Here is a 21,559-nt window from a genome sequence, read left to right as displayed (position 1 = left end):
TAAAAAAATACCACAGACTGGGTAATTTATAATGAATAGAAACATACTGGCTCATGACTCTGAAGGCTGGGAAGTCCAAGATTGAGAGGCCAATCATCCCCTCAATCCTATGTCATCCCATGGCAGAAGGGCATCCCATGGTCTTATGTCATCCCATGGCAGAAGGGCAAAGAGAGGGTGAGAGAGAGCCAAAAGGGAAAAAAGCACATCCTTTCATAAGGAACCCAATCCCAAGATGTGGAACTCACCCCCACAGTAATGGCATTAATCTATTCATGAGGGCACAGCCTTCTTGGTCTAATCACCTCTTAAAAGTCCAACCTCTTAATACTGCTACAAGGCAATTAAATTTCAACTTGATATTCAGAGGAAACAAACATTCAAACTTAGGTCTGTCTTACATACAAAATATGTTAATTCCATCTCTATAGCTTCAAAATCTTAACTCATTACAGCATCAACTGAAAAGTCTAAAAGTCCAAAGTCTCATTTAAATCAGATATGGATGGGTAGGGGGGATGATGGATAGAAGACAGGACTAACGTGCAGCTCCCATTTGAACAGACAGAACAGCATCTGGAGACTTATATTGTGAACTCTTGCTTCAATAACCACTATAGGAACATATGAGGAAAACCAAAAGAATTCACAGACCCTTTATAGCAGTTGCTTGCTGCTACAAGTGCTGTGAGACAGCCAGAAAACTGTGAGTTCCTAAATTGTTGGAGGGGGGAAATTCAGCCTCTGAACATGCATTCTTACTGGGGAACCTAAAAATCCAGATCACAAGAGAAGGATTTAACCTTACCTATTGCTGAAATGGATTTAAGGAGCTGAGTCTATAGCCATACCACCCTGAACTGCCTGATCTTGTTTGATCTCAAAAGCTAAGCAAGATCCGGCCTGGTTAGTACTTGGATGGGATTTAGGGAGCTGAGTGAAATATAAAAGTAGATAAAGCAGCACAAAGAGCCTGTAGGCACTCCTGGTCACCAACCTGAGTCCAGGGAAGCCATTCTTATCCTTACCTCACAGAGGTCCTTGGGGAAGGGAAGGCAGCTAGCAGAATTGGGGAGGGGCCACAGGGTAAAGGAAGCTCCTAGTCGAACTTGGTAATAATTGGAACTGAGCATAAACTTTCCTGAACAAAATCTGGGGTGGAGGGTGAACATGAAGTGCAGAAATGAGCATAGAAACTCCAGCAGATGGTGCAGGCAGGCAGGGAGGGGCAAGGCCTGAGAGCCCTACTTGCTTTCTCAGTTAGCAGGCTTGTAGCCTGGGGCAAGATCTCAGCCCTGCACAAAGGCTGCATGGATATAAATTCAGTGCAGATGGGCGGGGCACAGCAGGAGTGAGACTGGCTTTGCTGACTCCATGGGAACAGGGTAAGGCCTGTCACTGCTGGCTTCCCCCAGTTCTCTGACAACCTGTATGAAGCAGCAGAGGCAGTCATAATGCCCCTTGGAACACAACTCCATTGGCCAAAGAACCACCCCCTCAGTCCCCCACAGTGGCAGCAGCAAGCCCCACCAAAGAAGAGTCTGAGCTCCGTACTGCCCAACCTGCCCCCACCTGATGGTTTTCTCTACCTGCCCTGATAGCCAAAGGCAAAAGACATAAACTGTTGGGAGCTATATGGCCCTGCCCATCACCTGAGAAACCTGAGTACCTATCCTGACCAATGTAGGGCAAACCCATATCCCCGTCCTATTGCCACAGCTGGTACTCTCTAGAAAATACCACCTCCTGGCTGGAGGCCACCAACTCAAGCTATTATTTCAACTCATTACAGAACAACCCTGCTCCAAAGAAGGAGCGAACAACAGCAAATTTCACCAGCTGCAACACCTTGGCTAACCACAGATCCTGACTCTGGCCATGTGACAGCTTCATCACTAGCAAAATCAGCATTCAAGAAAACCAGCACACTAAATAAAACTCCAACGACAGACTCCAACAGAGTCCACTTCACTCCCCCACAACCTCCACCAGAGCAGGTACTGGTATCCATGGCTGGGAAACCTAAAGACAGATCACAACACAAGACTCTTTGCAGACACTCTCCAGCACCAGCCTAGAGCCCAGTAGCCCTGCTGGGTGGCTAGACCCAGAAGGGCAATAATGGTTACCTAAGTCTGGCTCAAAGATAACCCTATCCCTAGGGGAAAGGGGAGAACACCACATCAAGGGATCACCCCATGGAAAAAGAGAAACTGAACAGCAGCCCTTGAGTCCCAGATCTTTCCACTGAAACAGTCAACCCAAATGAAAAGGAACCAGAAAAGTAATTCTGAAAGTATGACAAAACGACTTTCTACAACATCCCCAAAAGCTCACACTAGCTCTCTAGCAATGGATCCAAAGAAGAAATCTCTGAATTGCCAGATAAAGAATTCAGAAAGTTGATTATTAAGCTACCCAGGGAAGCACCAGAGAAAGCTGAAGAAGATTTTTTTAAAAATACAGAATATGAATGAAAAAGTCTGCAGAGAAATAGATATCATAAAGAAAACACAATCACAACTTCTAGAAATGAAAGACACACTTAGAGAAATACAAATACACTGGAAAGTTTTGAACAATAGAATCATACCAGTAGAAGAAACAACTTCAGAATTCAAAAAAAAAAAAAACAAAAAAAAGGCTTTTGAATTAGCCCATCCTGACAAAGACAAAGAAAAAAGAATTTTAAAAATAAAGCCTCCCAGAAATTTGGAATTATGTTAAACAACCAAACATTAGAATAATTGGTGTTCCTGAAGAAGATAAATCTAAAACTTTGGAAAACTTATTTGAGGGAATAATCAAGGAAATCTTCCCTGATCTTTCTAGAGTTCTAGACATCCAAATACAAGAAGCTCAAAGAGTACTCAGGAAATTTGACACAAAAAAACCATCACCTAGCCACATAGTTATCATGTTATCTAAATTCAAGATGAAGGGAAAAATCTTAAGAGTTGTGAAGCAAAAGCACCAGGTAGTCTATAAAGGAAAACTTAGCAGATTAGCAGCAGATTTTTCAGCAGAAACCCTACTAACCAGGATTGGGGTTCTATCTTTAGCCTCCTTAAACAAAATAACTGTTAGTCAAGAATTTTGTATCCAGCAAAACTAAGCTTCATAAACGAAGGAGAGATAAAGTATATTTCAGACAAACAAATGCTGAGAGAATTCACCTCTATCAACCCAGCACTACAAAAATATGCTAACTCTTGAAAGAAACCCTCAAAATACACCAAAATAGAACCTCTGTAAAGCACAAATCTCATAGGACCTATAAAACATAACACAGTGGAAAAAAAAACAAGGTATTCAGGCAATAACTAGCACAATAAACAGGACAGTATTTCACATCTCAATACTGGCATTGAACGTAAATGGCCTAAAGGATCCACTTAAAAGATACTGGATGGCAGAATGTATAAAAATCCAACAACAAAATCTTGCTGTCTTCAAGAGATCCACCTAACACATAAGGACTCACATAAACTTAAGGCAAAGGGGTGGGAAAACGGATTTCATGCAAATGGAAACCAAAGGCAAGCAGGAATAGCTATTCTTACATCAGACAAAACACACTATAAAGCAATAACAGTTTAAAAAGACAAAAAGAGACATTATATAATGCTAAAAGGATTAGCCCAATAGAAAAATATCACAATTTTAAGTACATATGCACATGACACTGGAGCTCCCAAATTTATAAAACAATTACTACTAAACCTAAGAAATGAGATAGATGGCAACACAATCATAATGGGGACTTCAGTACTCCACTGACAGCACTGGACCAGTTATCAAGATGGAAAGTCGACAAAAAAGCAACGGACTTAAACTATACCCTAGGAAAAATGGACTTAACAGATATTTACAGAGCATTCTACCCAATAACTGAAGAATATTTTTTTTTCATCAGCACATGGAACATTCTTCAAGATAGAATATTATGACTGGCCACAAAACAAGTCTCAAGAAATTTAAGAAAACGGAAATTATATCAAGTACTCTCTCAGATCACAGGGGAATAAAATTGGAAATTCACTCTAAAAGGAACTCTCAAAAATATACAAGTACATGGAAATTAAATAATCTGCCCCTGAATGATCTTTGGGCCAAAATTAAATCAAGATGGAAATTGAAAAATTGTTCAAACTGAATGATGATAGTGACACAACTTATCAAAACCTCTGGGATACAGAAAAAGCAATTCTAAGAGGAAAGTTCATAGCATTAAATGCATACATCAAAAAATATAAAAGAGCACAAACAGACAATCTAGGCTCACATCTCAAGGAACTAGAGAAACAAAAACAAACCAAACCCAAAACCAGCAGAAGAAAAGAGATAACAATGATCAGAGCAGAACTAAATGAAATGGAAACAAACAATACAATACAAAAGATAAATACAACAAAAAGCTGGTTCTCTGAAAAGATACAAAAATCAATAGACCATTAGTGAGATTAACCAAGAAAAGAAGGGAGAAGATCCAAATAAGCTCAATCAGAAATGAAATGGGAGATATTAAAACCAATACCACAAAATACAAAAGATCACTTGAGGCTACTATGAGCACTTTCATGTGCGCAAACTAGAAAACCTAGAGGAGATGAATAAATTCCTGGAAATATACAAACCTCCTACATTAAACCTGGAAGAAATAGAAACTCTGAACAGACCAATAACAAGTAGTGAGATTGAACCAGTAATAAAAAATGGCCAATAACAACAACAACAAAAAGTCCAAGACCAGATGGATTCACAGCTGAATTCTCTCAGACATTCAAATAAGAATTGGTTCCAATCCTACTGAAACTATTCCAAAAGATAAAGAAAGAGGGAATCCTCCCTAAATCATTCTATGAAGCCACTATTATCATAATACCAAAATGAGGAGATGATGTAACAAAAAAAGAAAACTACAGACCAATGTCCCTGATGAACATGAGGCAAAAATCCTCAACAAAAACCTAGCTAACCAAATCCAACAGCATATCAAAAAGATAATACACAACGATCAAGTGGGTTTCATACCATGGATATAGGGTTGGTTTAACATACACTAGTCAATAAATGTGATACACCACATAAACAGAATTAAAACAAAAAATCATATTATTATCTCAGTAGATGCAGAAAAAGCATTTGACAAAATTCAGCATCCTTTATGATTAAAACCCTCAGCAAAATTTGCATAGAAGGGACATATCCTAAGGTAATAAAAGCCATCTATGACAAACCCACAGCCAACATTATACTGAAAGCACTACCCCTGAGAACTGGAACAAGACAAGGATGCTCACTTTCACCACTTTTATTCAGCATAGTACTGGAAGTTCTAGCCAGAGCAATCAGACAAGAGAAAGAAAGAAAGGGCATCCTAATCAGTAAAGAGGAAGTCAAACTGTCGCTGTTCGCCAATGACATGATTGTACCAGAAAACCCTAGAGACTCATCCAAAAAGCTCTTAGATCTGATAAATGAATTCAGTTAACTTTCAGAATACAAAATCAATGTACAGAAATCAGTAGCACTGCTATACACCAACAGTGGCCAAGCTGAGAACCAAATCAAGAACTCAGCCCCTTTTACAACAGCTGAAAAACAAAAAACAAGCAAACAAACAAAAACCTTATGAATATACCTAACCAAAGAGGTAAAAGATCTCTAAAACAAAAACTAAAAAATGCTGCTGAAAGAAAACATAGATGACACAAACAAATGGAAACACATCCTATGTTCACAGATGGGTAGAATCAGTATTATGAAAATGACCATACTGCCAAAAGCAATCTATAAATTCAATACAATTTCCATCAAAATATCACTATAATCCTTCATAGAACTATGAAAAAAATCCTAAAATTCATATGGAACCAAAAAAGAACCCACAAAAGCAAGACTAAGCAAAAAGAACAAATCTGGAGGCATCACATTATCTGACTATAAACTATACTACAAGGTTATAAATACCAAAACAGCATGGTACTACTGGTATAAAAACAGGCAAGTAGAACAATGGAATGAAATAAAGAACTCAGAAATAAAGCCAAATACTTACAGCCAACTGATCTTCAGCAAAGCAAATAAAAACATACAGTGGGGAAAGGAGACCCTATTTAACAAATGGTGTTGGGATAATTGGAAAGCCACACACAGAAGAATCAGACTGGATCCTTTCCTCATCTAATACAAAAATCAACTCAAGATGGGCCAAAGACGTAAATCTAAGACCTGAAACCATAAAAATTCTAGAAGATAACATTGTAAAAACTCTTCTAGACATTGGCCTAGGCAAAGACTTCATGACCAAGAACCCAAAAGCAAATGCAACAAAAACAAAGATAAATTGATGGGACTTAATTAAACTGAAAAACCTCTGCACAGCAAAAGAAGCAATCAGCAGAGTAAAAGACAGCCGACAGAGTGAGAGAAAATATTTGCAAACTATGCATCTGAAAAAGGACTAACATCCAGAATCTATAAGGGAACTAAAACAAATCAGTCAGAAAAATGCAAGTAATCCCATCAAAAAGTAGGCTAAGGACATGAATAGACAATGCTAAAAAGAAGGTATACAAATGGCCAACAAATATATGAAAAAATGCTCAACATCACTCATTATCAGGAAAATGCAAATCAAAACCACAATGCGATACTACCTTACTCCTGCAAGAATGGCCATAATGTAATTAAAAAACCAAAACATATCAGATGTTAGTGCGGATGTGGTTAAAAAGGAACACTTTTACAATGCTAGTGGGGCAACCACTAATACAACCACTATGGAAAACAGTATGAAGATTCTTAAAGAACTAAAAGTAGAACTACCATTTGATCCAGCAATCCCACTACTGGGTATCTACCCACAGAAAAACAAGTTAATATATAAAACAGACACATGCACAACTATGTTTACAGCAGCACAATTTGCAATTGCAAAAATATGGAACCAGCTTGAATGCCCATCAACCAACAAGTGGAAAACGAAAATGTGGTGTATATATACCATGAAATACTACTCAGCCATAAAAATAAATGAAATAATGGCACTTGCAGTAACCTGGATGGAGTTGGAGACCATTATTCTAAGTGCAGTAACTCAGAAATGGAAAGCCAAATATCATATGTTCTCACAAGTGCGAGCTAAGCTATGAGGATGCAAAGGCATTAGAATTATATAAGGGACTCTAGGTACTCAGAGTAAGGATGGAAGTGAGGGTGAGGGATCAAAGACTACACATTGGGTGCAGTGTACACTGTTCAGGTGTTGGGTGCACCAAAATCTCAAAAATCACCACTAAAGAACTTATTCATGTAACCAAACACCATGTGTTCCCCCTAAAACTATTGAAATGATAATAGTAACAATAATAAAAGATAGACAAAAAATTAAATAAGTCAGATATGGGTGAGACTCAAGGCATGATTCATCCTGAGGCAAATTACCCCATAGCTGTGAGCCTGTGAAATCAAAACCAGTTACATGCTTCCAAAATGCAATGTGGGGCATACATAGAATAGACATTCCCATTACAAAAGGGAAAAACAGGCAAGAAAAAAGGAGCAACTGTTCCCAAGTAAGCCCACAATCCAACAGGGTGAACAACATTAAATCCTAAGGCTCTAGAATTATCTTCCTTGACTCAGTGTCCTGCCTCCTGGACAAGGTGGGGTAGGGGTTGGGCCCCCAAGGCCTCAAGCAGCCCAAGCCCTGTGGCTCAGCACACCCAAAGCTCTCATGGGTTGAAATCTTGTGCCTGCAGCTCTCCCAGGCTGACACTGCACACTGGCAGCTCAATAGTTCTGGGATCTTGGTGGCAGTCCCACTCCTATCACTGCACTAGGCATTGCCCTCGTATGGGCTGTCTGCAACGGCTCTGCTCCTGTGAAAAGGCACTGCCTGGGGCCCCAGGCTGTCCAAGACATCCTTTGAAATCTAGGTGGAGACCATTTTTGACCCCATAGCCCACTCATTCTGTGCATCTGCAGAATTAATACCAAACTGCGGACTCTGTAAGTAAGTGTATAAAATATGCTTTTTAAAGATGTTCTTCATCATTTAGTTTAATGCCTTGCTGTGAGAAGTTTATATATGCGCATTGAAAACATGAAATGAGTGTGTTACTTCAAAGATGCATTGTGAGCTGCTTTATTACAGTGAATTGAACCACTTCCCAAACAATGAACTCTGTAAACAAATGTACAAATATGCATTTAAAAGATGTTCCTTATCATTTAGTTTATTGCCTTATTGTGAGGGATTCTATATATATATATATACACACACTGAAAATATAAATCTGGGCATGTTACTTCAAAGATGCATTATGAAGCACTTTATTAAAATAAATTGAACTGTTTAGCACTGTGAACTTTTTAACCACATGTTTAAGACATGCTTTTTAAAGATGTCCCTTGCCCTTGTGTTCTAAGCCATAATGTGAGGAGTTTATATATCCACATTTAAAAGATGAATCGAAGTATGTTACTTCAAAGATGTATTGTGAGCTGACTTATTACAGTGAATTGGACTGTTTACCATTCTGTGAATTCTGTAAACAAGCATATAAAATGTTTTTTAAAGATGTTCTTTACCAATAAGTTTAAAGACTTATCATGTGAGTTTTACAAATACATACTAAAACATAAATCTGCTGCCAAGGCTTACCACTTGCATTCCTCAAATTAGGGGCACAATCCACACCTAAGCCCACTTGAGTGACAGCTGAGGTGACCAAGGAGCACTGTTTGGGAATTTGGGGGACAGAGACTTAAGGTGGTGCAGGGTAGTGAATGCTGATTTTTTTCAGGCATGCTGAGCTGCTCTCTTAAGGCTGCCTCAAAGATCTCTGAAATGAATTGGGTGTCATTCTCCCATTGTCTTGATGAATGGCACCTGGCTTATTTTATCTACACTAATCCCTTTATCAAAGGATCAACTGGCTGCACCCTTGCACTTTTTTTGTTCTTTACTTCGCCAGGCTGTGAATTTTCTAAATCTTTACGTTCCACTTCCGTTTTAATTATAAATGTCATCTTTAAATCATTCATCTCTTCCCACATTTTACTCTAGGCACTTAATAGAAGCTGTGCAGCTCCTTCAACGTTTTGCTTAGAAATTTATTCCACCAGATGTACCAGTTCATTCTCTTAAATTCAGCCTTACATAAAGCCCTCTGGTATGGACACAATTCAGCCAAGTTATTTGCCATGTTAGAAAATAATGACCTTTACTCCAGTTTCCATTACCTTGTTCCTCATTTCTGTCCAAGACCCCATCAGAATTGCCTTACTGTTCATATTTATACCAGTTTTCTGATCATAGCTACTTAAGCAACCTCTAAGAAGTTTCAGACTTTCCCTACAGCTCTCCTTTTCTTTTGAGCCTTTTGAGCCCTTGCCAGAATTGCCTTTAATGATCTGTTCATGGTAATACAAGCTTTTTCTATCCTGGTTCTCCAGATTCTTCCCATTTCTACCCATTATCCAGTTCCAAAGTCACTTCCAAATATTCAGGTGTTTGTCATAGTAACACCCTACTCTTTGGTACCAGGTCTCTTTCTGAGTCATTTTGTGCTGCTGTAACAGAGTACCACAGATGGAGTAATTCATAATGAACAGCAATTCGTTGGCTCACAATTCTAGAGGCTGGGAATTCCAAGATTGAAGGGCCAGCATCCTTTAAGGGCCTTCCTGCAGTATAATCCCATGGCAAAAGGGCAAGAGAGGGCAAGAGAGAGAGAGCAAGAAGAAGCCAAGTCTGTCCTTTTATAAGTAACTCACTCCCATGATAAAGAGCTTGCTCCCACAATAAGAAACTCACTTCCACAATGACAACATTAATCTATTCATTACCTTTCATGGTCTAATCACCCCTTAAAGTTCCCACTTCTTAATGCTCCTACAATGGCAATTAAATTTCAACATGAGTTTCAAACCATAGCAGTCATGTAAAAGGAAATTAATAACAGACAAAAGTAGAGCAAAGGCAATTTAAAAAATTTTTTTGATTGGTTGACTGTGTTTTAATACTATAACCTAACAGTTCGGCCTTCTATGAAAAAGAAATTTAGATTACTTCTAACCATATTTATTACAGAAATAATTTAAAATCATGTTTTGAAATTAAGAAACCACATTGAATATGGAAACAAATTTCAGGATCAAAAGCTCCTGATATACAGAAATCCTGCCAATACTTAAAAACCAGTCTGCATTCTACATATCCGAGTTTCAGAACTATCCCATAGGTTGTCACCAATGGGAAAAGTCTTTTTAATTATCTAATTAGTATTTGTGTTTCAAACACTTGGAATTGAGAGAAATCTATAAATAAAACATCAAATTGCAGTTTAGTAGCAGTATTAGTACACAATATGACTTTTTGATATTGAAGAATTCATATTTCACACAGAAATTATGATGGTGAATCTGAGGTTTTCATAAAGTATCAAATGCCAAAAAGTACACTAAGATAGCAGTCAGTTTGAGTTGTAATAATAATGCTACAGGGCTCCATGCTAGGCATGGAGGCTCATGACTATAATCTCAGCACTTTGGGAATCCAAGGCGGGCAGATCTCTTGAGGCCAAAAGTTCAAGACCAGCCTGGCCAATGTGGTGAAACCCTGTCTCTACTAAAAACATAGAAATTAGCTGGGCATGGTGGGGCATACCTATAATCCCAGCTACTTGGGAGGCTGAGGCACAAGAATCACTTGAACCCAGGAGGCGGATGAGCTGTGATGGGACAACTGCACTCCAGTCTGGGCAAGAGACAGAGACTCTGCCTCAAAAATAATAATAATGATAATAATAATAATAATACAGACTCTTAATTTGGGGCAAATCATTTAACAAACATTGAAGTTAATTTTATTATCTGTAAAATGAGAGGTATAATCCCATGTTTTGGAAGTTCTAATGTCAGTTAAAAGCTTGAACTTGTTTCATAAATTATAGTCACAGCTTTAAATTACCTTCTATAAAATGCCTATTTTAAGTCAAGTAATAAACATTTTTGCTTAATAAACATTATTGCTCTTTGCATGCAGTACCTTAACATGCACCACAGAAATATGTGCATTTCAGGATTTGGAAACAAAGGTTCACAGAGGGTAAGTTGCCCAGTGTAACACAAGTAATAAATGTAGTGCTGGAATTCCAGCTGAGTTCTGTCTGTCTTCCTATCCTTATGCCAACTCAATTATACCTTCTGATTTTTATCCAACTGATGACAGAAATTCAATCATTTAAGCCACATGGAAAAGCTTAAAATAATTGTTCAGCTATCACATAATGGCATTTAAAAAGCTGTCTATTTGAACTGTCACCATGAGTGATTTAATAAAAAAGTTTCTATTACTTACAGATGTTCCAAAGATATGAGTCCTTTAAATGTTTGCTTATCTAGTGCATGGATTTCATTCTTATACAGGTACCTGGAAAATATATAGAATCTCATTAAATTATAAATTAGTAGAGATACCACATGTCTTAGATACAAACTTTTTAAACTATAAGCTGTGGACCTTAGGAGCTTTGTGGGATGTCCATAGATTCTCTAACAATATATAGAAACTGTTTTTTCACTTAAATGTGTTCAATTGGTAAGAGTTCTAAGCCTTTCATCAAATTCTCAAATGGATCCTTAGTTCAAAATATTAAGAAACACAGAGTTTTTGTGGAGAAATTCTGACTAATGGAGTCATATATACTGAGTAACAACTTCTCTAAGAAAAATATAAGTTTGACTATAAACAATTTTTTAAAATTTATTTTATGACACAGAATGTATTCAACTGGTAGTTATAAAGCTGGCAAATACCACCGTGGGATTCATCTTAAGGGGATAAAAGCATTTTAGAGATGCATAAGATGAATTTTGATCCTCCTGTGGCTGCTGTTGAAAATCTGCAGGAAAGAATACTATAAATGGATTTATAAATACGATGGTACAACTAATCTTTACCAAAGGGTTTAAAGAAAACAATTTATGTGACATATGAGCACTTTCTCCATCGTTTTTCTTCAAACATAGGTTAGTAAGGTGATTTCTTCTCCACACTCTTTGTTAATGTCATGAAAATGAAGCCCTGGATCTTTTCTACTTGTGCCTCTCGGGGTTTGAGACAATCAGAATTCCTGAAACCTTCTATCAGATGTCTTCGGAATGTGCTCTTGCATATTGTCAGTGCATCAGAATCACCTGGTGGTTTGTTAAACACACCAATTCTAAAGTTCACCCACAAACCTACTCAATCGGACTCTCTCAGGATATTTTCTAGATAATTCAGTTGCAGCTCATCTGCAGTCCTGCCTTAAAGGCCATCAAAATCACAATTCTGCCTAAAAATAAAGAAGGGACTGATTTTCTATAATTTGCTTAGTTAAGCTTTGAAAGTTCCAAACCAGTTTCTTTTCCCCCAGTTTAGGACTCCAGTCAGTTTCTAAAAGTAGCAGTGACTAGTGTGGATTTACATCTAACTAGATATTGTTTTTCCTCAGCATTAATTGATACTTCAGAAGATTTTGCTTTTACTCCAAATCTCAAAAATATAGCTACGTGTTAGAATTCAAGAAATACAGTATTCTAGAACCATGTTTCTTCAAACAGTTTATAAGAAGCATTGAGAAGTGGTCTCAAAACTCACTAGTGGTTCTCAAGTGTGGATGTACGCAAATCATAGTGTAGGTACGTGAGTCAGTAGTATTTGTAAGGCCTCATTTTGAGTTCTACCCAAGCCTTATAGTGATGTCTGGGTCCCTGCCTCCACAAATTCTGATTTAATGATGGGTCCAGGGTACAGACTAGACATTGAGATTCTTCATAGCTCCACAGGAGATAATAATATGCAGTAAGGTTGAAAGCTACTGTTACTAGGTACAGAACAGGTGAAAGTATTCTGTAAATGTACCCCACTGGATTCAAAAATACCTCCTGGTAAAGGCCTTTAGACTATTAGAATGTTGAGAGCCACATGACTTCAAGGGTGTCACGTCTTGAGGCATAAAGAAGTTGACTTCTACTGAGAGGCATACAAACACTATACTTGGTTTTTATTATTATGGTCTTTTTTAAATAATGAGGGATTGTTTCATAAAGATAAAATGAAATCATAAAATATTCATGAAGGAGTTTCAAAACTTAAAACTAAAGGTTTCCCATAATATTTTATCTCAGATACACAGATTCACTTTAGACTGCTATATTGTAGAAAATGGTTCAGGAAAAATAAGCACAAAGTAGGGGAAAAGAATAGAACTTATGCAGTCAGATCTGCACAAATTGATTAAATCAGTAAAGTATGAATTCCAGATATGTTACTACCTATATTCAAGTTATAGGACCAACAGGTTTGTATGCTCGCTGAAGAGTGACAGACCAATACACTGAGATAGCAGAGTTTGCAGCAGAGAAAGAATTTAATTATCAACGGGCAGCCAAATAAAGAGACAGAAAGGACCCTCAAATTCTTCTCCCCAATGAGTTCTGGGCTGGAGTTTTAATGGATTAGTGGAGGGAAAGAGGCTAGAAAATTGAGGTTGTTGATTGGCTGGAATAAGGTGGATATTATTTGGATGTGGAAACCTCATTCTTTGGTGAGTCAGCTCCTCATCAGGTCCTTCAGAACTTATTGGTGTGCAGGACCTAAAAGGATATCTCAAATGGAAAACTTAACATTTTATAATTCTCAAGTTGTTATCTACAGAGCAGTTAAGGAGAACTATAATCTTCATGGGTCTATGTGATTTTAGGACAATAGGCACCAAACAGCTATGAGGAAGGGGTCAGAGAGCAGCTGATCTCATGATGAATGCTGATGTGCTGAAAGTTTGGCTTATTTTTGTTTCTTCCTACCTCCCCCCACCTTCTTTCCTGATTAATTGTATAAAGTTTATAGGGACAGTTTCATTAACACCAGTCACACAGCTTCCAGTTTCCCATAGGATAATGGTATTCAGCTAAATTCAAATCTCTCCACACACCTCTGAAAACCACACAGTTCAACAAAGAAGAAAAACATATCACCCAGAGCACAAGCTACCACAAAACCAGAGAAAGAGAGCATTAGCAACTTCAGTTTACATTTAAGTGGTGAAAACACTAAAGCATCTCTAGAGTCCACCCTCAGCAGAGTCAAGTGGGGATTTTACAGATGCTGGGACTGTGGCAGAAGGTGTAGAACAACAAAGGATGAGAGTACCACCCTGATGAGAACTTAAGATTGAGGAAATTAGAACCCTGGCTCCTAAGGAATTGAAAAAAAGGGCTTGGAAAATGAGTGGGAGAAGGCACCTTGCTAGCATGGGGTAACTTGTGGAGAATTGGTATTAACAGGAAAGAAGAAAGCAAGACATCAAAGGTAAAATAAATTAGGACCAGGATTTTAAAAATCAAGATTATTGTGTACCAAGATAATCACTGTAAGGAAAATTACCTATAAATACTAAAGGGAAATTAAGAAAAACAAATCTGATACTAATTTTGATAGAAATAGAAAACCTAGAAATAGAAATTTTGATCAAAATCTAAATAAAAAATCAAAAAGATATTTCTCAACTATTTCATTTACAATAGCTTATAAATAATAAGCTACCTAGGAATAAACTTAACCAAGGGGGTTAAAGACTTCTACACTGAAAGATACAAAACATTACTATAAGAAATTAAAGAGAATGTGAATGAATTGAAAGATTTCCCATACTCATGGCCTTAAAGATTTAATATTGTTAAAATGTCAATACTACTCAAAGTGATCTAAAAATTTAATACAATCCCTATCAGCATTTCAATGGCATTTTTTTTTGCAGAAATAGGGAATCTCATCCTCAAATCTATGTGACATTTCAAGAGGCCTTGAACAATTAAAAGAATCTTGAGAAAGAATAACATAGTTGAAGATTTTACACTTTCTGATTTCAAAACTTATGACAAATGTATAGTAATCAAAATAGCATGGTACTGGCATACAAACAGATACACAGACCAATAGGAAGTCCAGAAATAAGCCCTCGCATATATGGTCAAATGATTATTTACAAGAGTACCAAGAATACACAATGAGGAAAGGAAAATCTGTTCCATAAAGTGTTGGGAAAACTGGCTCTCCACATGGAAAAGAATAAAACTGGAACCGTTATCTTATACCATATACAAAAATTAACTCAAAATGAAGCAAAGACCTAAAACTGTTAAAAGGAAACATACAGAGAAAGCTCCATGACCTTGGGTTTGGCAAATATTTCTTAAATGTGACACCAAAAGCAAAGGCAACAAAAGTAAAAATAGATAAACTGGACTACACCAAGATTTAAGAGTTTGGTATGTCAAAGAATACAGTCAGCAGGGTGAAAAGGCAACCTGCAGAATGGACGAAAATATTTGCAAATCATATATCTGATAAGGAGTTACTATCCAGAATATACAAAGACCTTCTACAACTCAACAACAACCAAAAAAAAAAAAAACCATCTAAAAATGGGTAAAGGACTTTAACAGACAGTTCGTCAAAGAAAATATACAAGTGACCAACAAGAATTCACTAAACATTAGTGAAATGCAAATCAAAACCACAATGAGCTATCACCTCACATGTTAGGATGGCTACTTTCAAAAAGACAAAATAAGCATTTGTGAGGATGTGGAGAAATAAGAATCCTGTACACTGTTGGTGGGAATGTAAATTGGTACAGCCACTATGAAAAACTGTATGGAGAGTCCTCAAAAATTAAAAATTCAATTACCATCTAGCAATTCCTAGGCAAATATACTTCTGGGCATATATCTGAAAGAATTGAAAGTAGAGATATCTGCACACACGTGTTCCACACCGGTACTACTCACATAGCCAAGAGGTGGATTCAACCCAAGTGTCCATTGGTGAGTGAACAGAAAAACAAAATGTGGTATATACATACAATGGTATATTATTCAGCCTTAGCATTTCAGGAAGCCAAGGCAGGAGGATCACTTGAGCCCAGGAGTTCAAGACCAGTCTGGAAAGATGAGATAGAAAGATCTCATCTCTACTAAAAAAATTTTGAATTAATTTTTCTTTAAAAAAGGAAGAAAATTCTGACACATGCTACAAAATGGATTAACATTGAGGACATTAAACTAAGTAAAGTAAACCAGTCACAAGAAGACAAATACTATATGATTCCTCTTGTATGAGGAAGATAGAGTAGTAAACTCGTGATGACAGAAAGTAGAATAGTGGTTGCCAGGGGCTACAGAGAGACGGAAATGGAGAGTTGTTTAATGGGTATAGAGTTTCAGTTTTGCAAGATTAAAAAGTTCTGGAGATTGATTACACCACAATGTGAATATACTTAATAATACCAAATCATTTAGAAATGTTTAAGATGGTACATTTTATGTTTTGTATTTTTTACCACAATTATACTTTTTAAAAAATGTTAAATGGACATAAAAATTATCTAAATTATATAAAATAACTGTGTCTACATAAAAATTAAAACTACATCCAAAACATTGACAGTGATAACAGGCCTGGGGTTTTGCACAATTTTATTTTCTTCATTGTTCTTTTTCATATTTCAATATTTTATAAGATGATTATATATTGATATATTGCTTTTTCATATTTATTTCATATTTATTTTCATTATGTGAGTAAGAAATTATATCCCTTTATAAAATATACAATTTTAAAGAAATAAATCAACTCATCTACATGTTCTTCACCCTGGATAATAACATTACTTTTAAAATGTGTTGTTTTATATTTTGTGTTATCTTTTTTATAAAAATGATAATTAGTACATAAAATATTAGTTACTTTTTATCTTAACAACTGGAAGACGTTAACCAACTTATTTTATCCCTCCATGCTTCATTAAATTTCTTTAGATAACTAAAGATTCTTTCTCTAATTCCAAAAAAAATTATGTGAAATTTATAGCCCCAATAATAACTTATAAGAATGAAATCACAGAAATCAAACATCATTTATTTCCTTTTAAGTCTCACATAGCTATTATATAGGTTTGACACTAAAATTTTGGGGAAATGCTTGCTGAACTAATGTATTAAGTTTTTCACTCCACCCTCTCAGTGTACATAAAAATTATTGGTCTATTGGACTAAGGAGTGTTATAGAGGGGAGCAATGAAAAGCCTAAACCCTTCCCATCAAACACAGAATTATTTCCAAGGGAAGAGTAATAAAAATCAAAATAATTGGTAGGTGTGAGAATAGAGTCTGTACCCCCATTTCCTGATGGTTGCTCTGGAAGATGACGAACATCACAGATAGATTTCTAATCTACCATGGGACCATAGAGGTGCTGAGACGGCTGCAAGATGCATCAAAGCATGAAACTAACCCGACAAATCACTGAGCTCTTCAACGGGGTGGGGAAGAGAAAAAGGTTTTTGCAGGCCTTACAGTGGGTGGATGTGACACCAAGAGTCATGGACCTGCAAGGGAGTTGCAGTTGTAATGGAGATATTACAGTAGAGGTTGGTTTGCTCTTGCAACCCTGTGACAAGAAAGAAACAGAGTAGCCCCAGATGTCATGACTGTGCTCAAGGACTACCTAGACTTGTGTTTCACCTCACAGAATGAGAATAATCACAGACTAGAGAGCAAGCATAATACCTCCATGAAAACAACCGAGAGGTCTCATGAAGCCATATGGAGCCTGGGCAGCCATCTTAGCCCAGGCTTCCATAACAAAAGTACATAGACTGGATGGCTTGAACAATAGCAATTTATATGCTGACCGTTCTAGAGGCTGCAAAGTCCAAGATCAAGGTCTGGCACTGTTCGGTTTCTGAAGTCTCTCTTCCTGGTTCGCAGATAGCCACTTTGTCACTGTGCCCTTACATGGCACAGAGAGAGTGAGAGCAAGCCCTGATGTCTCTTCCTCCTTCAAGGACACTACTCCCATACAGGGGCTTCACACTCATGACCTCACCTAAACCCAATTACCTGCTGAAGGCTCCACCTCCAAATACCACCACACTGGGTCTTAGGGCTTCAAGATAGGAGTCTTGGGAGGATACAAATATTCAATCCATAACAGTATTTTAGACTGAATAGAGAGAAAAGAATGAGTAACAGAGATTCTGAATGGACTCTATTTACCCCAAATGGTAAGTTTACCCAAATTGGGCCAAGATATTTTCTGCCATTATGTGGAATGAGGTCCAACATAAGAATTGGCTTAAAAAAAATTATTTTTTGCACTACTCAATACACAGACTGATAAATTCACAGTTGATACACACCCCATTGTAAACATATTTCCATGTGAAGAACTACACAGTAAGTTGCAAAAGTTGCACACCTCAGTCTCTGTGTGGTATCATGCTCTGCTCAATATATTTAAAAGACAGTACAGAGCAATCTAACTTTCTATTATCTATAAAAATTCCATGCAGATTGTAAAGTAATAATATATGTGAAAATAAAAATGCAAAATAGCTTAAAATGTGAAATAAATCTAATTGTTAATTCAAAGTTGGAAAGTCATTTCTATACACACAAAATCTAAAAGTCATGAAAAAATGTTTGACTACATGAAATGTCAAGGAAATTGAAATCTTGTTTTCTAAAAGATCCTACATTTAATTACCTCCCAGTATAAAACAACACTTGCTATTCAGATTTTATTTTCAATTACTATTTTTCACTAGAAGAAATCCAACTCTTTGACGACACAGCTGCTTCCAGGTCTGGGGCAACAAAAATATACGACACAATGTTTGACAAAAAGCACTCAAAGTCTAATGGGATTATGTCAAAAGGACAAAAGAGTTAGCTGGAAGAGTCTTCCACTGGCCAAATTTGGGACTATTTGTGGGTTAGAAAAAGGGATAATGGAACTGATTATAATACGTAGAATTTATTTTATTTCCAACTTCTTTTATTTTCGGTTCTGAGGGTACTGTGCAGGTTTGTTACACAGGTAATTTCAGGTCACAGACGGTTGGTGCACAGATTATTTTGCCACCCAGATAATAAGCCTAGTGCTCATTAGGGAGTTTTTCCATGCTCACTCTCCTCCCAACCTCCACCCTCAAGTAGGCACACTGGTGCCTACTTGGACACATTTGTGTCCATATGTACTTAATGTTTAGCATTTCATGAGTCCACTGAGATAAGGGAGAAAAAGAGAAAGTGACAGAGACACAACATGATAGGGCATGGGAACAGATTCCTTCTTTTAAGAAGAATACCAGCTACTACAGGGAGTCATAAAATTAGGAAATCATAATTTTGCAATACAATATAAAAGTATACTTATGCAAGGCTCATCAATGATGCCAAAACCATTGGTGAAATTTTGTATATGGGAAAGCAATTAACTTTGATACATTAACCGTGAATCTTATAAGCCTTGCTATAATCACTTATTAGTTCTAAGAGATTTGTGTTGATTGTTTGGGATTTTCTTGATAAGTAATCATGTAATTTGCAAACAAAGACAGTTCTAGTTCTCCCTTCCCAATCTATTGTTTCCACACTTCGTTAGTTAAGACTTCCAGTACGGTGGTGAATAGGGATGGAGAGAGGGGACACCCTGGCCTTGTTCCTGAGCCTAGTGGGAAAGCAATACGGGTTAAGCATCCCTAATCCAAAAATGTGAAATCTGAAATGCTCCAAAATCCAAAACATTTTAAGTGCGGACATGATGCAAGGGTAAAATTCTATACCTGACTTCCTGTGAGAGGTCGTAGTTAAAACTCAGTCACACAACATACAGCTTATTCAGTGTCCCCAAGAGAAAAGGGCTCTCTCAGCCACCTTCAGCTGCAATATATCTTTTCCTAAATAAATAAATAAATAAATAAAGTGCACAGTAACTTTTTAGTTGAAAAACCACATCATAAGTGGAGGCTGAAAGCCTGCCATTGTTTGTCGTTGCTGTTGTTCAACAGCTGATACAGGTATCTGGTGATGCCACTGCCCTGCTTAGGTACTCCACACAATATTTTTTCACTGTAATAATATGTCGTTTTTTACTATTAAGTACTTATGTGTGAATAAGTATAAAAAAAAGATTCCAAGTCAGGAATGAGAGTACCGTCAAACAACAACAGATTGTCTATATGGATGGCTGAGACAGTGACACATTTGCTTTCTGATGGTTCAATGTACACATACTTTGTCTCATGCAAAAAATTATTAAAATATTTTATAAAATTACTATCAGTCTGTGCATAAGGTGAATACATAAAAAGTATTGTGAAACATAAATGAATTTCATGTTTATATGGATTCCATCCCTAAGATATCTCATTATGTATATGCAAATATGCCAAAATAAAAAAAATCCATAATTCAAAGCATTTCTGGTCCCAAGCATTTCATATAAAGGATACTTAACCTGGCCGGGCGCGGTGGCTCACGCGTGTAATCCCAGCACTTTGGGAGGCCGAGGCGGGTGGATCATGAGGTCAGGAGATCGAGACCACTGTGAAACCCCGTCTCTACTAAAAATACAAAAAATTAGCCGGGCGTGGTGGCGGGCGCCTGTAGTCCCAGCTACTCGGAGAGGCTGAGGCAGGAGAATGGCGTGAACTTGGGAGGTGGAGCTTGCAGTGAGCCGAGATTGCGCCACTGAACTCCAGCCTGGGAGACAGAGCAAGACTCCGTCTCAAAAAAAAAAAAAAAAAAATACTTAACCTGTAGTTTCTCACCATTAAGCATTACATTAGCCATAGGAGTTTTTTTTGGATCTTCTTTATTGAGTGAAGAGAGTCCCTTCACTTCCTAGTTTGCTCAGGTTTTATCACAAATGGGTGTTCAATTTTGCCAAATGCATTTTATGCATCTGCTGATATAATCATATCACTTTTCTTCCCTAACCTGTTGATATGATGGATTACATTATCTGATTTTCAAATGTTGAACCACCTTTGTATACCTGGGGTAGTATAATTACTTTTATACAATGTTGGATTTGATTAGCTAATATTTTGTTTAGGATTCTTGCATTTATATTTATGAGAGATACTGGTCTGTGGTTATTATTTACTGTAATATATTTTTCTGGTTTTGGTATTAGGGTAATGTTGGCCTCAGATAATTAAAGTTAGGAAGTATTCCCTCTGCTTCTGTTTTTCTGGAACAAATTATAGATAATTAACATCATTTTTTCTTTAAATGTTTGGTAGAATTCAGCAGTAAAATCATCTGAATCTGGTGCTTTCTGTTTAGAAGGTTATTAATTATTGATTCAATTTGTTTAATAAATATGGGCCTATTTGGATTATCTCTTTCTTCTTGTGTGGTTTGTTACATTGTGTCTTTCAAGAAATTAGTCCATTTTATCTAAGTTACCAAATTTATGGGCTTAAAATTGCTAATACCCTTTAATTATTCTTTTAACATCCATGGTTCACTAGAGATGTCCCAACTTTATGTGTGATATTAGTAATTTGTGTTTATTCTTTTTTTTTTCTTCACTATCCAGGCTGGGAGTTTGTCAATTTTCACAGTTTTTTCAAATAACTAGTTTTTACTTTTGTCAAAGTTCTGTATTGTTTCCCATTTTCAATTTTATTGATTTCTGCTCTATTTT

The 21,559-nt window shown here is 36.8% G+C and overlaps 1 protein-coding gene across 9 annotated transcripts in view; it reads right to left on the bottom strand.

Annotated features, from left to right (window-relative positions):
• Positions 1-21,559, bottom strand: part of PXDNL (peroxidasin like) — a 479,632-nt gene that overhangs the window by 220,248 nt on the left and 237,825 nt on the right. For 8 of the 9 annotated variants that reach the window (XR_008658991.1, XM_055286430.2, XM_055286431.2 and 5 more), the window contains one exon: positions 11,372-11,443. The exons of the other annotated variant lie outside the window; for it this stretch is intronic. Coding sequence is in view for 5 of the 8 variants with exons in the window: in XM_055286430.2 (XP_055142405.1) it covers positions 11,372-11,443 (72 nt within the window). In the remaining 3 variants the exon portion in view is untranslated. The remainder of the gene's footprint in view (positions 1-11,371; positions 11,444-21,559) is intronic. 9 annotated transcript variants of the gene reach the window in all.

The sequence above is a fragment of the Symphalangus syndactylus genome, chromosome 7 (genome assembly GCF_028878055.3).
Source record: "Symphalangus syndactylus isolate Jambi chromosome 7, NHGRI_mSymSyn1-v2.1_pri, whole genome shotgun sequence".
Taxonomy (NCBI): Eukaryota; Metazoa; Chordata; class Mammalia; order Primates; family Hylobatidae; genus Symphalangus; species Symphalangus syndactylus.
Note: the sequence above shows the minus strand (reverse complement) of the source record. Positions and strands in the feature narration are given on the sequence as shown.